Source organism: Haliaeetus leucocephalus, unplaced genomic scaffold (assembly GCF_000737465.1).
Source record: "Haliaeetus leucocephalus isolate CR32 unplaced genomic scaffold, Haliaeetus_leucocephalus-4.0 Scaffold577, whole genome shotgun sequence".
NCBI classification, from domain to species: domain Eukaryota; kingdom Metazoa; phylum Chordata; class Aves; order Accipitriformes; family Accipitridae; genus Haliaeetus; species Haliaeetus leucocephalus.
Genome location: NW_010973013.1, coordinates 617,181 through 634,864, shown reverse-complemented (window position 1 = coordinate 634,864; position 17,684 = coordinate 617,181). Strand labels below are relative to the sequence as shown.

The following is a 17,684-nucleotide window of genomic DNA, read 5'->3' as shown; positions in this document are numbered from 1 at the left end:
TAAAAAACTCTTTGAGACACTTTGTTGTAGCCTGTAGTCTGATTCTGGCTTTGGTTTTCAGTCCTAAAGATTATTGACACCTGTAATACAAACTCTCTCAAGTTGCAGATGATGTTTGTACAAGTTTTGGAAACTTCACACCTTTCACATCCCATTTCATTATCTTGTTTGAAATCCTGCTTCATGGCATATGGGATTGCCAGAGTTCAAATTTTGATATTATGGATCTCAACTGAGGCAGGCTAGAACTTAGTTCACATGAATATGGCTTTGCAGGTGACTGGGTCTGTTACCTGAGCTAGGAATTGGATTTAGATTTAGATTTCATTGTACATTCTTGAATTTCTGCTGTGCTAGGACTGCATATTTAGGGGCATGAAACTGTGGAGGTGAACTTTTGCTGTGGATGTCACCTCTATTTAATATACTTTGCATCAAGAATATTGATATTCATTGTGCATACCACTTTGGATATCTTCCCCCATATTAATTTGCTCGTGAAAGCTGAGCTCATACACAATATGTAGTCCTAAATGTGTATACTTTTATTGCCCCAGATAACTACTGCAGCTGAAATAGAAGCAATCACAAGTCTGAAGCTGGTAAAGGGACACGCTTACTCTGTCACTGGAGCAGAAGAGGTAAGCCAGGCTCTCTAGGGCCATCGTACAAACCAGCTGCAGTGCCTTCAATCTTCTGATGTCTTTCTGTGACCAAATAAAAACTTTGCTAACTTATGCACCCTCTTACAGAAAAAAGAAAGTACCTGTAGTACTTACGCAGGACAGAAGCTCTGTTACTGGTAGTTATACAGAGTATACTGTGCAGTCTGCAGCTTGTACCAATAGACTGGAATACAAAATGTAGAGGTGGGCCAAGGTGTTACTGAAATGAAAGGTACGGAAAGGAGAAACAGGAGAGGAGGCAGCATTTCCACACGTGTTCGTACTGCACGAGGTGGGAGCGTGTACTTTGCCGGTCAGTGCTAATAGGAAAGGAGTAAAAACCTCTTTCATGAGCTTGGCCATTAGTCTCACCTTCACAGTGGGCCCTAGATACTCCTGCTCCTCTGAAACTGGAATCATTACAGAGGTGTCCATGCCAAATAACCTCTTTCCAACCTTGTTGTGTTGTGTGATGTCTCCTGCTTTCGAGGAGGTAGATATTCTGCTGTTTTGTAGCTGATGTTTTTCCTTGCAGGTTGCTGTCTTTATACGAAAGGGTGAGTGCTGCAGCTAATGGCTCACTTGGTGGCACAGGATAATGTAAAATAAGGGTGGAAGGCATCTAGGTGTCTTTTACCTATTGCAAATTGTAATGGACTGCATCACTCAAGTACAAATCGTGTTTTATCCTGTCTGAAAAGCAATTGCCCTGTGATGATTGGAATAATGGAAGCTCTCAGGCTCTGTTTGTTGTGGATCTTTTAGGTATATTACCGAGGACGGCCAGAGAAACTAGTGAGGCTTAGAAATCCCTGGGGTGACGTGGAATGGACTGGAGCTTGGAGTGATAAGTAGGTTTTTATATGCCCCTGCTTCTCTGCCTTCAGTGTATTTTGGTATCTTATAAAAATTAAATTGGGGCTATGCAGTTAATCCAATCACAAAGCACATTTAGGAGAGATACTAAATCAGTTGGAATAAAACACTATTAATTTATTAGCAAGGTTAGATATTGATCCACTCTGCCCAGCAGACATTCTTCCCTGCCTCAGGCAGAGCTTTCTAATAAGAGAGAACAGCCCATGTTTTAATCGAGAGCAGCCCAATGCAAGCCGTATCCATGTCATTTTGCAAGACAACTTTTCTCAGATTGATCCTACTGATGGTGCCGGGACCTTAGTAGAATATGCAAAGCAATCCCATTCTGGGGAATTACAGCAGGGATAAACTATTGTGCCTCTGCTTCAACTCTAAGATTGCTCGGCAATAAATCAGACCAGTATTTGGTTTCTACTGGAGAATCTTGAAAAAATGAGGATGTTGACTAAGCTAAGGACCCAGAAGATTGAAAATCTCTCAGAAACTGTCTGGGCTTTAACTATCTTGGAATCTCAGGAGAATGGCAGTGATGACACCTCTTTTATTTTTATATTTAGAATGGCATAAATTTTACTTTCATTTGGGCCACAATATATTTTTTCATGCAACACACTGAGATTTCAGTTTCCTGTCCTGACTGACTGCAGTCCTGGTGCTGGTGTCGTATCATACTTAAGGATAGAAAATAGAGATAAACATTACAATTATTTTTACCTTTGTCAGAGCTGCTTTGCTCAGCCCCAAGGTAAGGTGCCTCAGGCATGCACACATGCCATATCCTGATTTTGGTACACCTGTTTTACCATGGGACAACCCTGCAGAGGCAGGTGCAGAACTGCATTGCCATGTGGGAGCAGATCAGAGCAGAATCCAGCTTGCTGCACATTAACATCAGAATGGGAAAGGAGCAATGCCGTTTATCTGCAGTACATTTTCAAATTCCACCTTTTTGCTTTCTTGTTCTTCTGGGACCCCAACAGTGGAGTTTATATCATTTCCCTAGGGAGAATATCAGGCATCCCAATAGATCTTACAATGGAGAAGCTCTGCCCGACTTTCAGGCTGTGTGTTACCTAATCCAGCCAGTCTGCAATATTTGTACATTCTGGCACCTGGCAGTGATGATTCAGTTTAAGGCTTATTTGTTGCAAATACGGTTGCAGTCTGATTCCAGCCTTGTATAGTCAGGTTGCAGTGTGTACTGCCATTGGGAGGGGCAGAAGGTCTAGTTGTTGAAGAAATACATACTCCCTTATCAGCTGTAACCGAAGAGAGACCCTAACTCTCTGATCTCATTGTAGAATAAAATACAACAACTGAACAGCTTGCTTTTGTGCTTTGTCTGCAGTGCTCCTGAATGGAATTATGTTGATCCCAAACAAAAACAGGCTCTGGATAAGCAAGTAGATGATGGAGAGTTTTGGTAAGAATTGTTCATTTAGCTTAATCTTTCGGACATTTTATGTGCATGTATGCTCTTGAAGCAGTCCTTTCAGTTGGATGGGGAGAAACTGCCAGCACCAAGGGGGTTAATAATGACATGCGTGCTTTGTTAGTCTCTTGTTTATCTCCCTTCCCGTTCAAACATTACCTTTTATTAGAGCTTGCATAACTCAGTGCTTATCCAAAATATAGAGACCAGATGGTAATAAAATTAATGAGGTGGCAAGAATGAACCTCAGCTGCTCTACATTTTGAGGTTTGTTTTTTTGCCTAAATGCTACACACTAATGAAAAAGTTTAGATTACCAGCTTGGGAAGAGTCTGTTTACCCAGACCTAATGGAAAGCCCTTCCCAGTTAGCTGATTATATGGATCAGTACTGAACCCATGTCACTCTGTCCTAGACTGGAAAGATAAATGGCCACTGTCTTCCAGTGCAATCAGCTATACGGGCCATAAGGCACTAAGAAATGAGAACAGACCTCTGCTTGCGGCATGAAGTGATCAAGGTCTGTCACTCATGCAAACCTACTAAGAATGGTAAAAAAACCCATCAATGATAGAATTAAAGCAAAACATCAAACTGAGACTGTTTTTCTACAGAGTGATGCTTTCGTAAGGGCCAACTCTTACTCCCATTAAATGGCATCTCCTTGCATATTTTGTTCCACCAGTTTTAGTGAATTTACTTATGAAGCATGATCCACAAGGGAATGCCCACAGCTGGGATGACAGAAAATGGTGACTGAGCCCATAAAGTGTAACAGCCATTGAGAACAACTGTCTCCAGGAGATACAGCTCATTCAGGGAGTGGGAAATTTTGTTTCCCAAAAGCCAGTTCCAAGTTTCAAAGTTCAATTAAATGGGGCTTTGGGCAGCTCTGTAGTACCGACGTTTGCTGCCCTGTTGGGAAAGACATTCATCTGCAGTTGCCTTGGCTGTTGCAGGCTGATGGACTAACCCTGGTCTTTTTGTGCACCAGGATGGCATTTTCGGATTTTCAAAGGCAGTTCACCCGCCTTGAGATCTGCAACTTGACTCCCGACACACTGACAAGCAACGAGGTCAATAAATGGGACCTGACCCTGTTTAACGGACAGTGGAGACGGGGTTCAACTGCTGGGGGCTGCCAGAATTACCAAGGTGGAGACCCAGCCAAGTGGGCATTTGGTGAAATACCAGACAAAACTATAAAAAAAAAAATCTTGTTAACTGGCGGGGGCTTTGGTGGGAAGGGCTTGGAGGTTCAGCTCTTTCTGTGGGGTTTAGACAGCAAGCAAAAGCTTGGCAGTCTAAATGAAGATCTAGTTCACACTTATTTCCTCGTCAGGGATTACCAACTCACTAAGCAGTTAATTCATGGCTGTATTCTTTTCTTTCTTTCTCTGTCTGCTTTTCCTGCTTACACGGCTTTTGCTACTGGCTGGAGTAATCCTCCAAAGGGGTGGGTAGGCCAGGAAAGTGTGACAGTTCAGTGACAGTGTTGTTTCCCAGTCATTTTCAGGTTAGACCTCTGGAGAGGCTGCCTGGCATTTGGTCCTCTTGCAACAATAACAGCCTTGGCCAAGCACATTTCCTGGAGATAAATGACTGGCTGGAATTAACGATATCAGCTCCTCCCTGTTGGTCATTATTCCAGGAAATAACCTTGGTGCTTTGATTTGCTGTGGCTCCAATTGATATTCAGCATAGCTGTGAAAACATAAAACCATATATTGTAATGGAAAGGGCTGGAAAAACTCCAGGCAAAAGTCCTTCCAAAGAGGTATTCTCTGTAACTCTAGAGACAGCCACCTGGGCTATAATGACAACAAAATCTCCTCCTTTTTGTGTCACCTTGGGAATTCTTAGCAACATACTGGACCAATCCCCAGTTTAAAATCCGGTTGGACAAACCAGATGATGACCATGAAGGGAGTTTGGATGAGCCGTGCTGTACTATACTGGTGGGCTTGATGCAGAAGAACCGCAGGAGACAGAAGAAAATGGGAGAAGCTCTGCTTAGTATTGGTTATTCACTCTATCGGGTAAAGTTCATTCCTGATTAAAGGCTTTATTCTTTGTTCTGTTACGCTGGAAAAAATTAGCAATGTGCTACCTCTTGACATTCAGCACTAGACTTCAATAAGAACTGGATTTTGCAAGATAATTCAAATCCTTCTCTCATTTCTTCCTGACCCACATAATATGGGAAGATTCAGATAAATTTAGGCTCGGTTTTTGTCCCACTTTAACAGGAGAGCAGTGTAAAACTAGAGGCAATAATTTAGCAACAGTCTCACTGAGAGCCTTCTCTTACAAAATCTGAATGGGGGCAGGCTCAGGGTGCCTGGCAATTCCAGATAAGTGTTTCTGATTACAGCCTATCGTTAGTGCTCAGTAGTCACTTTCCTTTTTTTATTATTTTTCCCTTGCATTTGAAAATTGGTTTGATTCATTGTCTGCCATGCTATTGTTCTGGTTCAGTAATTTGGGTTGTTTTTTTTTTTCTTTCCTAATTCTGCCAGTGTTGCTTCTGTCTCTAAAAATTGTAGGGAAAAAAACTACAGTGTCACCTCTAATTTCTGTGATATGAGGGGAGAGAAGCAAATATAAGAATTTCCAACCAGTGTTATCATTCCCAATATCGTATCTGGAGAAAAGCACTTAAATGTTGTGTAGATTCCACTGGATGAAGATCATTAACCAGCACAGGTGGGAGCAGATGGGAATGGCTGACTTCTGCTAATATGTCTTGTGCAGGATGGTTCAAAACTAGGAGAGGTTTTCCCTAGTGCCTAAGTGTCTGCATACACAAATGGTTCTCACTGAGCACATTTCTGAGTTGCCATCTGCATGGTGCCAAGCACCCTGGCCTACTGGCATCCTGAATTTGCACATTAAGGATGTTTGCCTGCTCATATCACTGAGTACAACCCTGGAGAAGTTAGCAGAGCTTTTGTGCTTTACATCTGCTTCATCCCACCTGTGATCTTTTCCACAGTAGGGTAGATTTGGTGGCTCTTAACAAGATGAAGACTTTATTTTGAAAGGCATGGCTGCTAAGTCATCTCAGGCAGACATTCAGCTATGCTCCAAGTTACTTGAGTCACACACTGTTGTAGATTTACATCATTGCAGCTGATGCTGTGGCTGAGGAGGTCCGGTTAGGACAGCATGGATGGTGACCTAAAGCAGATCTCTGTGCAGGAGAAGGTGAAGAGGTGTATGCTCAAGTCTACCTGCCCTGCAAAGCTTTTGTAAGTCACGTAGCTCAAACTGCCTACTGGCAATAACTGTAAGGGTGCCCATCACTGAGCTCCTGGCCTTCTAGTGTGCTCGTTATAAGGAACAAGACCTGAGGTCTCCAGGGGCTATCTCAGGCCGCAGAATCATTTTATGTGCGATAGTTCCAAAAGCTCTTTCGTGACTTGGGAGGACGCTCTCTGTGGTGTTCACTGGAAACTATGCTCTTAAGACAACTGATTGCTTTTGGAAAAGCTACCTTATATTTAGAGGTACAAATGAGCATAGCAATTTAGTTAATTTAGGGTGGACCAAATCTTGAAATTTGTTACAATTGCCTTACAACAATCTCATCACCTTCAGGCTGGTTGCTAGTGATGGTGACCTTGTATTTTATCATATTCCAGTAACAGTAGACTAGTAGATTTTAGGTCTGCTGTAATAAATTCTCAGTTTGTTTTCGGTTAGCAAAGTGGGGCTAACTTGTTGACTTTCCTGACCGAACATTTAAAGGCTTACCCAAACATTTCCAACCAATAGTATCATTCACAACACCATATCAGGAGAGAAGCAATTAAATGTTGCAATTTAATTCCTTTGGATGAAAATCCTGTTTTTTCCTTTGGAACAGCTCTAGCACAAGCTAGAACTTTATGTATAACTGATAGTACAATATGTGGTTGTAAATGAAAATGAAAAAAAAGTGTCTCAAGGAGGCTCTATCTGATTTTTTTTTTTTTTCCTAATGATAGATGTGGGTATGTAGCAGCCCTTTAACATCAGCTCTTTCTCTTCCTTTCAGATTCCTGAGGAGGTATGTAGTCTCTGCTGAAGACTTCTACCCTCCAGATGGGGACCTCCCTCCTGTTGCAGTGGAGAATTTAGCTACCAGGCAGACTTCTTCCTTACTAATGATAGCTCTTCTGGAGGGCTTTGTTCTTGGATCACTGGACCGATATCTCAAGTTCCGAATAACCAAGGGATTGGGGCACAAGCATTTATTACAGACATTTTAGTCCCAATCTTGACTTCATCTATACTTGTTGAAATCTGGCTTCCACTAAGTTTGTATAACAGAGGTCAGAATTTGTCTATTTAGTACAGGTGAAGGCAGAACAGTGTCTGCACTCTAAAATTGAGAAAATGTAGCTAATGTTCAGAAGAAATGCCAAACTCTGTGAATCCATTCCTTTCATAGTTCTGAGCTGAGGCTCCTGGTACTGAAAAAGCCCTGCTCAACATTCCCTAATCCTCCCAGATGTCAATACTGAGGTAAAGAGACTTTTCATTCCTGAGGAAAGAGACCCCAGGGGTGTCTGGCAGTAGGAATAGCCTATATTCATTACTGAGGTCCAGCAGCCTGCACTTCCAATTTTTCCTCGGCTTTTCAGCCCTTTTCTTCTCTCTCAGTAAATGAATATGTGGTCATGTAGCAATTAACTGTGCTCTTTTAACAGCCTTGCCGATGCAAAGGGAAAATGAACTTTATAGATTGAAAAAGATACGGATCTGGATTCTTAATCTTTGCAGTCCCACTTAGCTTAAGATTGAGTGAGGGGGAAGGATGGGGCTGTTGAATAAATAATAAATCCCATTTTACCTTCAGAACAAAAGAGGACACCCCTCCCCCCCCCCCCCCCCCCTTGTTCTTCGACTCTGCAACAGAAAAACGGAATGATTATGAAATATTTGGAAACATCTTTGTATGCTTTGATCTTAGACAGCCAGAAACCTTATCTGTATGCAATGTTCCCCACCCTGTGTCAACCACACAGCACTTTTTGTGCATCATTGAATCATGCTTTTTGAAAGACATCCCTGTGGAGCAAAAGTCATGAATAGGAGGTTTATAGCAGAGATGTTATTCTTACACTACTGTTTCTTCTTACATCGGTGTTTTGTTTCATGACCTATGCAATGTTTCACTTGCTTAAGTGTATATTGGCCTTAAGGAAAAGTTAAGTACTATTTTACACATAATCCAAAGGAATATCCTTAGTATTACTAATAGAAGTTGGGTAAATCAGCTAATGTGACCCCAAATGCCTCACCCTTGCGACTGCTACTTTGTCTTGTTTACTATTCTTTTCTGTCTGTTTAAAGAAATTAGAGACTACAGTTCCTATGCAATTAGGAGATTTATCCCATACCATAACTTGCTCAAAAATATTCTGAAATTTAAATTTTCCACAAACAGCCTATGAAAGCAAAAAATGCTCAATACATGGACAACTTAAGTACAGCAGGTACTAGTTTGACCAGATACGAGCACACATTATGATCTTTTTATTTATTTTATATCACAAATTGTAAAGAGACATGTGAAAAGATAATCTGTATAGAGGAACATCCTTGCCCCTTCTAATTATCTTCCTGACTGTTTCCCATGACAGAACCCTGGTGGTTATCTTTTATGCCATCACTCGCAGATTTATTATTTTATGCTAAGAAAAACTTGAGATGGCTTTAAAGCACTGAAATTGAAATAGGGTGGCTGGCTTACCAGTGAATTGTCAAATGTTTTCTAACAAAAACACATTTCCCACAGCTGGAAAATAACACAGATATTCATGTAAACCGTGCTTTCTTCGCAAGGAACCAACCAGCAGCTCGGTCTGATCCTTATGTCAACCTGCGTGAAGTCTCCAGCCGCATGAAGTTGCCCCGGGGAGAATACCTCATTGTGCCGTCCACTTTTGAGCCTTACAAAAATGGAGAGTTCTGCCTGCGAGTTTTTTCTGAGAAACAGGCTAAAACGCAGTGCGTATCTTTTCTGGAAAGCGTCCTCTTCTGCTGGTGAGGCACATAAAGGAAAAGGTCAGGTGTTGCACCCCCATCCTGTGCTCTATCTTTTCCTTTAACCAGCAGAACAGTCCCATTTCTAGGACCTATTTTCTTATGTAGTCTACCATATGTGACACACACATCCTTGGTAGAGAGGTCATGGCTCTTCAGATGGCCTCCACCAAGCACTCAAGTGGTAACTAGATTCCTCAGGTCTGTGAAGTAGAAGTTACCACAATTAAAGAGTGCAGGATTTGGGAGTATGATGATGAAGATATGGTTTTAAAAAGGGTTGTACCAATAGCAGCCATTGAATGAAAAAACAGGAGTCTGGATACAAGACAAGAACAACAAGGCTGGATTTCCCAAGGAAAATATCTTCAAAGAGGTGGGATAGACAGAGGTTGGATGAGGAGCCTGGGAAGCAGGAAACCTGGAGGCCTGTTCTGTGCATTCACTACCACCTTATATTAAAACAGCTTGTTTTGCTAATTATTTTAAAGGCAAATGGTAGATTCATAATTTATGGTTGTTGTTTTTTTTTTTTCTTTTTTCCTTAGGGTGATTGGTGATGTGGTGTCTGCAAACCCCTATGAGGTAAGTGTCTTACCTTGGCAGATCATTCTTTCTTTTCCTAGCAGACTTTTCCTTCATAATGTGGGGGCAAAACAGGGGCAAGATTTTTATTTCTCCCCTGAGCTGGGATCACAGTATGTTTTTGTGCTCAGAAGGAATATTTTTTGGTTGTGGGGATTCTTTACATATTTCTGTGTCTTAGTTTCACATGCATTTTCACGTGCCTGGGCCTATGTAGCACAGAAGCTGCACCCTTGTAGACTGAGCTGGAACACATTAAATTGTCCTTCCATCTAGCACAGGTAGGAGAAGGCAGGGAGGGCACAGAATGATCCTTTCCATAGAAACACATAGTATTCCTGAAGTCTAAGAGAAACTGCAAAAGCAGGCTTCCAAGGAACTGCTGAATTGCTATGGCCATGTGCAGCAACACTTTCATTGCAGCTATTTTATAAAACTATCTTCCTAACAGAAGAAAGGTTTTTCATCAGTCTTAGAAAGTATTTACTCCCATATGAAGCCAGCCTCTGGCTGGTCTTGATTTAAGTAGTGCCACTGTTTTGCCATTGCGGCAGAGCAAGTGCTCATTTTCCATTGCTGTAAATAGTCCCCTGTAAAGCTGTTTTATGATATCCACAGCCCGCTTTCTAGAACCACCTTGTAAACCACACTCTTGGTCATGTCTTTCCTCTAGCCTCATGTTGATAACAAAGATATAGATGATGAGTTCAAGACTCTGTTTCAAAAGCTCTCTGGAGAGGTAAGTGGATTAAAGTGAAAGAAAAAGATTGGGACCTCTCTGTTATGATTATGCAAATATTTGACTTGCTGATTCCTTTTACTGGCTGGTCTTCAAAAAACCAAGCAGTTCTCCTCTTTTATTAACTCACAGCTTCAGTTCAATTTATTTTACAATAGAGCAGTTTTACTACATTGTTCCTTTTATTGGTGCAAAAATGTGATTTGTTCCCTTGGTAATGCAGGGCATGGACTAACTTTGAAAATAGGGATGATGGGAGTGAGGACTGTGAAAATATTATCCCACGGTGAAATAAATTACCTGTGGAGTTAGCGTATAATTCTGACAATTGCCTAGTTGGCCAATTCCTTCCTTTTTGTTTAGAATCCCCAGGAATCGGAAAACTGTTGGCTTAACTTTCTCTCTATTTATTGTATTTGACAAACCTCAGTATCTGCGAATCCCTGCCGTACTAGCCTGTGGCTGTCATGTCAGATTTTCTCTTAATGAAGAGGCAGCCACTGACATCAGAGAGGGAAAATATCTTGTTAGTTAGAAAGACCTTTCTGAGTTTTGAGAAGGCAATTTTAGTATTGTTTGGTTGTAGTTTCCATAAGCCTGGAAAATCTCAAATGCTCTCCTGAACCTCTTTAGCTGAGAAAGAAGGTAGTCACCCAATTCAGTCAAACCTGTTAAAAAGTTAACTTTTACTGGGTCACGTCACCATAGCACCTAACAAACCACTTATTTCCCATTTGGAAGGCTAGGAAATATTCATGGTTTCTGAGGATCTCCTCCATGTGATGTCTGATGGTAAATATAAAGTGTTAGAAAATAATTCAGGGTTTACATGAAAGGAAAATAGTCTCTGGATGTCTGACAGCAAATGAATATAGCTTGTTTCAAATAATTTTTATGTTAACACCTAAAGTATGTTTTGTTTTCTGACCAGGACTGTGAAGTGACTGCAGCTGAACTTCGAACTATCCTAAACCGGGTTTTGGCGAAGAGTAAGTAACTTTATGTAGTTCCTATTGAATGGAGCCGAGAGGCACACGCTGAAATGACAAGACATAAAGTTCCTCTTTGGGCAGAGTGAATGTCTGTGCCTGGGTCCATTAGCACACAGATGGGATCTGTGCTAACAAAACCCAGCTCTATCAGCTAAGGGTGATGAAAAACTGAGTTTGTGTCTGCCCCGAGCTGAGTTTCTCCTGGCTTGTTGAACCTGTAATATGTGGGGGGGGAAATACCACCTGGTGCTCCCCTTCCAAGGTCTGCCAGCTGATTTCCCACAGAGGCACTATATTCCCTGTACCTTCTTGGGAGGACCACCATGGGAAGATATTATTATGCTGCTGCATAACTTCTGTGGACAGATAGAAGCTTACTACCACCAAATGCAGTAGCATCCCCTGCCCCTGTGCCAAAAAAGCCACGTTAATCAGCTGAAGGGAAATAGTGGAAGAAATGGCAGAGCATTTACTTTGCTAACAAGATTTTAAGGTGGCTGACATTTCCAAGGTTTTCTGCAGAAAAATATTTATCTAGAAGTATTTCTGACTTGGGTTTTTACTCCCTTTTTGTACAGGAAATGATATTAAAAGTGATGGATTCAACATTAACACTTGCAGGGAGATGATCAGCCTTTTAGATGTATCCTTTGAATGTCATTTCATCACCTTTAAAGTTTCTGGATCTGCTTTGCAAAACTCCTGGACAAGATGGGCTAAGTTTACACTTCCATTGTTCAGGGACATGGCTGGAGGCATAAAATTCAGCCAAGCAGCGTTATCAGCTCAGGGTGGCAGAAACCTGAACCATTTAATCATCGGCTGCTTCTCTCACCTGCTCTGCATCTCTCAGTGCTTAAACTTTTCCCTAAAAATAGCAAGGAGAAGAAGCAGGGACCTTACGCCTGGATGCGCCTGTGCAGTTTCGGATGCATACACAGCGTGCTGGGCAGGAGGCAGGTTTTAAGCACAACCTCAACTGCCATCTCTAAGTCAGGTACTGCTAATAGAGCACAGAGCTCAAAGCAGCAGAGACAGGCTGGAGAACCTGTTCAGAGGGGGAATGCTACAAGTGCGTGCTGTGCCTTCCCCTCTTCTGCATAGCTTGTAGGACACACGGCAGCTAATCAGCTTTGCGTAGCCAAGGGAAAAGGAGAGGTCAGCACATCTGCCCAGTACTCCTTTGACGTGCTGGGAAGGTAGCCAATGCACCGGGAGGGTCAAGAGCCATGCTGCCAGGATTACACTAATGTTGGTCTCATGACATGGTCAGTTGAGGTCAGCAGGGATTAGCTGTGGATCTTGTGGATCACTGGCTGTTAGGAGAAGTGATGCCTTTGCCCTACACTCCACAGTCTCCCAAACCCAACAGGGCAACCCAATAAGTACAGCATCATGGGGGACAACTCCCTGTTTCTGCATAATTTTCCATAGGAAGGGATGGTCGAGGCCCTGAAGGACACAGGGGAAGGCTGTCTAGCCTACTATCGACTCTCGCTGTTCACCTGCAGTTCCTGCCTCTGGTTTCTAACACTTGTCTGCTGCGAGGCAAGTCCTTTTTTTCCGTAAGGACTCTAATCTGCTGTTAAATGGACAAAATGCGAGTGGATCTAATCATGCTTATATATTTAGCAATTCCATATATCAATCCTTGAGAGTGCAGATAGCCTAAAAAAATCTTGGCATGCCTTTAGCTAAGCAAATGGAAAGCTGTGGGCATGTCTGTGTGAGATGGAGATGCATTGCAAATGAGAACTAGTATGGCATTAAGATGACACTATGGTGGGTGATTTGTTTTTATCAGAACTGGTTGCTCTTCAGTTTTGCTAAGGACAGAGGAATCCTGATTTTTGAACCATGCCTTAACATCCTCAGACCAATGGGACCGGCACCTTGGGACTTGTAGAATTCAAGACACTTTGGATGAAGATTCAGAAGTATTTGGTAACACAGTTATTTCTGACTGTCTCCCCTTCCCTCTCAGCTCTGAAGTACAGATCCAGAACTGAGACAGGGTTAAGCCACCACAGGCAGATATACTTGGAAGCCTTTCTTCTCATGGTTGGAGTTTGTTCCAGGGCTCAGAAACACCTCTGATTTAAAAGGCCACAAGCAGATCCTCATTTGGCCCCACCACTCTTCATAATTTGCAATACCTTATGGAAAGTCAGATTAACCCTCTTTCATTGTTGGCAAGGACAGCTCTCTGCTGCCTGCTGTATTAAAGCTCATGTGAACATATCTCTGCCGTTGCAATATGTTACATAGCCAGCTGAGCACCAGCAAACACAAAAGATGTACTTTTAGGACCTACAAAAACCTGGCTTTGTATTTTTTAAATCTTGTAGAAGTGCTGAATTATTTTTGTGGCAGAGGATTTAATATCCCAGGAAGTTCACCCAGAACCAAGCAGTCCGAGGGAAGGTCAAATTTGGACGTGCTTTGTTTGACAACATCCCTTTCAGGCAAGCCTGCTGCTACCATACTTGATGCTGGTCAGCCCAGAGCATCTGTCCTGGAGGTTCATGAAGAGGCATTGGGTTCATGAAACACTGGACCTAGGGCAGGTGCCAGCAAAGCAAGCCCTGAGAGCCAGTTCCAGTCTGAGCTGTAGGTCTGGGTGGCATCTAATTCTGGATAATAAACCTGCTGGCAGTAGGAAGCATCTGTCATCGTGTCTGAAATATTAAGCAAAATGGACTTTGTCTGTTGCGGTGCTTGCCAAATGATAGGATATTTTCCTCAATGGCCTGTCTGCCACCATGTAACATGAAGGCAGGCAGGCTGCCAGCCCATGGGACTGTGTTTCCCAGTCTGCCTTGCTTGCCAGTAGCTACTTGAAACATTGCCCTTGCTCATTAACGTTTCAAAGAGTGAGAGCTTGGGCTGGTGGGGCAGCCCCTGTCCCAGCCATCAGAAACCCGAGGCTGAGTCCGCACAGCACAGTGATGGTGTGGACGCAGCAGAGGTAGGCATGATTGTCCTGGCATTAATCTGGCTACAGGGGCAGGGAGGGTGGCAGGGCACGGGCTGCAGAATGGACTGGCAAACCAAAGTTAAACCCTAGAGGAGTCCTGATGATTTCATTCTGGCTGCTAATGCCTGGTGAGCCTCCTGTTACCATGTCTTCACTACTGCTGTTAGCCAGCTATGGAAGCCAAAGCCTGTGCTCCTAATACCTCATTGCTGTGTGGGAACACATTGAAAAGCCGTCCCTGCATTCCCTCATTCCCCTCTGCTGCAGGCAATCTATAAGAAAGTGGACAGTGACTACTCTGGTACCATCGACTCCCATGAGATGCGAAATGCCCTCAGAGAGGCAGGTGAGTATGCTGCTCGGGGGCACCGTTGGATCACCAAATATCGGAAGAACAGTGGAGCCTTTTAATGACTTTGCTTCCCTCCTGTCGCCTAGATCACAGCGTTGCGAGTGCCGTTCTCCCTTCCTGACAGTCACGGACCGCTATGTCCTTTTGCTGTTATATACATCAAAACCCATTCTCTGTTCTGCGTTATGAACCACTGATATTTTTGTCCATGCTGTGACCATTGCTTATCCATCTGATTATTACTTGCTCTATTTTTGCCCTCATTATTTCCTAATCTAACTGTCCTCTTTCAGAGCTATGTCCAAATCCTCTTTTTCTTTCACTTCCTCCCACCACCTTTCTTTACACTAGAGAAGGTGCAAGCCTGATCAAGGCATGCCCCAATGATATCCTCTCTGATGTGTGCTATTCACTTTTGGAGCAGTGCTTGCCCGCTCAGGGGCATCTAGAGGAACACTGGTTTTTGATCTGTCTTGTGCTTGGTGGAGTTTATGTGAATGATCCAGAGACAGAAATAGCACTAATATGGGCCTGAATAGAACCCAATGTGTTATGTGAGCAATTGGCTCTACCGCAATCACTGCTATTCAGCTGCAGTGCCAAGACTCGCTAATTAGAGGTTTATCTGGGGAACATAGGACTGGTTATGCTGTGAAACAATGTGAAATATGCAGTCTGACAAAATGCTGTGGGAGAGCTTTATGCCTCTCTTCACCCAGCACAATGGGCTTTGGAAAGGACCCACAGCAGAGGTGGGTGATGGAGTCCGACAGACCTCCTGGGAGGAATAGTCCTCAGTCCCTCACCCAGGTCTGCCTGCAGCTGCAGCAGTGCATGGATAAGTCACATCAGAGACAGCATGTTAACCTGCTGTGTCAGTGATTCATGTGCTTCCCATGCCTTCAGGTTTCACGCTCAACGACCAGGTGCAACACAGCATTGTTATCCGATACGCCTGCAGCAAGCTGACCATTGATTTCGACGGCTTTGTGGCCTGTATGATCCGCTTGGAGACCCTGTTCAGTAAGTGCCTCTGTTCCCCAGCCAAGGGGAATTCCTGAAAACTTTGGGGTTTCATTAAGTGTTTGGTGTCTTTTAACTGTGAATGTAGCAAACTGCTTGGAAATGTGAGGGTGCCAGAAATATTGTGTCTGTTGGAGAAAGCAGCAGAGAAATAGCAAAAGCCTTTCTGTCTGAATGACCATGGAGGGTGAGGGACATGTTTTCATAACCTACCATGCTCTTCTGCTTTACAGTCATCTGCACTTTATGATCGGTGCTCTGGCCCCCAGGTTGTCCCAGCTCCTATAAATGGTACCATTTATCATTTACAGTCCTTACTCAGACCTGATTTACAGGTTTGTCCCCAGATCATACCAGATGCTACTGCATCAGATTTTATAGTTGTCCTGCTGCCAACTCTCGGTTTGCTGCTGTAGATCTGACTATTCCGCCCCATGAAGTGGCTTAGAAATTACTTGTAAGAGGAAAGAACAGCTGTAATGTTATCTTGCAGAACCAGTCTAGATTTCCAGTAGATCATGGCAAAAAGCCAGACCTCTACATTTTGTCAGACAGTGATTCTCTACATGCCAAACTCTGTGGTTTATATCGAATTTTTTCCCCCGCTTCTACTTTTCAGAAGTGTTCCATCTCCTGGACAAAGACAAGAGTGGAGTCATCCAGCTCTCTCTGGCTGAGGTAAGGCTGGTCAGATTGAAATACCATCTGGTTAAGCTACAGCAATGGACCGCAGTAAAATACATTTATTTAAAATCAGTATTCTAAGTGGTAAACTCAACAGTGATTCAAATGGAAAGTTTGTTTATGTGAAAAGGTACTTCAGCTGAGAAGGCCTGTCTGAATTAGTAAAATGAACAATTACCTTATATGAGCAAAAAAGTAAAGATACATTCAAAACCCCTAAGGTTGCTTCAGAAGATGCTTACCCAGCGTGTTTCACTATCTACTTTTAGAAGGCAGTGGTCAATTCATTAGAAAACACGCAGCAGGGAACTGTTCCTGTCTGGCAGAGAATGTACTGATCAACCTGCCAGAATTAGAAGAGACCTTTTAAGATGCCAGGTCCTTTTTTGCCACGTTGTTTTTAATGCAAATTTCTCCTGATGAAGCTGCAATAAAAGCAATCAGCTTGAGTCTTCCCTTTGCAGAATACAAATATATCTCAGGAAACAGCTGGAAAGGGCCCCAAGAGGTCCATCCAATTAGTCCTCTCAGCTGAAGACTGGTTCAAAGGGAGGAGGATGGCTAGGAAGCCCTGTGACCCTCAGTCACAGTTAGTTAAATCTAGCTGAAACTGTACATTGCATACTCCGACCCTAGAATTTTTCAAAGGTCATGCAGATTGCCCTGGAGAACTGGTCTTCCCTTGGAAGAGACCTCACTTGCAGTGTCTGAGGCTGATGCTAGCAATAAATTTCCCTGAAGTTCCAGAGCAGATGGATCCTACACATACAACAGATTAAAATGCAGCTCCAGCTTGTTCTCCCAGTGCTGTGGTAGAGTGCCCCGGTGGCATCCTGTGGACCTTACGGATGATCTGACTCCTTGTTCTGTTTCTCCCTCAGTGGTTGTGCTCCACACTGGTTTGATCCACGGTCAATGAATTCAGCAGAGACCTCTGAGACTCTTCTGAACATGGAGCCACTCATTCAGCTTCTCCTTGTTATGAAAAGCAGAGAGAGAAACTTGGTTTTATTACTGGCAAGTTATTTTAAGCCCACTAAAAATGAAGTGAACTTCTGTCAGTTATAAAATAAATGCACTCTTGAACCAAATAAGATAAACAAACAAATAAAATAAACAAACCCAAACCCAACCTCCTTTACTTTTCCTGCACAAAGAGTGTTTCTCTCTGTCATGCTGAAATGTCACAAATTTTGACTTACGATAGATGGGCCCAGGTGGCTTTGGTTTGACTTCTGACTGTGTATCTGTGCTGGTTTTGGGTGGGATAGAGTTAATTTTCTTCATAGTAGCTAGTATGGGGCTATGTTTTGGATTTGTGCT

At 42.9% G+C, this 17,684-nt stretch overlaps 1 protein-coding gene across 1 annotated transcript in view; it reads left to right on the top strand.

The window, feature by feature from the left end:
- Nucleotides 1-17,266, top strand: part of CAPN8 (calpain 8) — a 31,002-nt gene extending 13,736 nt beyond the window's left edge. The window contains exons 6-21 of the mRNA XM_010577688.1: nucleotides 558-641; nucleotides 1,431-1,516; nucleotides 2,893-2,967; nucleotides 3,971-4,131; nucleotides 4,840-5,015; nucleotides 7,016-7,027; nucleotides 8,762-8,973; nucleotides 9,558-9,594; nucleotides 10,268-10,333; nucleotides 11,265-11,322; nucleotides 11,904-11,968; nucleotides 13,201-13,269; nucleotides 14,570-14,648; nucleotides 15,561-15,677; nucleotides 16,297-16,355; nucleotides 17,243-17,266. Coding sequence (XP_010575990.1) covers nucleotides 558-641; nucleotides 1,431-1,516; nucleotides 2,893-2,967; nucleotides 3,971-4,131; nucleotides 4,840-5,015; nucleotides 7,016-7,027; nucleotides 8,762-8,973; nucleotides 9,558-9,594; nucleotides 10,268-10,333; nucleotides 11,265-11,322; nucleotides 11,904-11,968; nucleotides 13,201-13,269; nucleotides 14,570-14,648; nucleotides 15,561-15,677; nucleotides 16,297-16,355; nucleotides 17,243-17,266 — 1,380 coding nt within the window. The remainder of the gene's footprint in view (nucleotides 1-557; nucleotides 642-1,430; nucleotides 1,517-2,892; nucleotides 2,968-3,970; nucleotides 4,132-4,839; nucleotides 5,016-7,015; nucleotides 7,028-8,761; nucleotides 8,974-9,557; nucleotides 9,595-10,267; nucleotides 10,334-11,264; nucleotides 11,323-11,903; nucleotides 11,969-13,200; nucleotides 13,270-14,569; nucleotides 14,649-15,560; nucleotides 15,678-16,296; nucleotides 16,356-17,242) is intronic.
- Nucleotides 17,267-17,684: the final 418 nt, after the last annotated feature.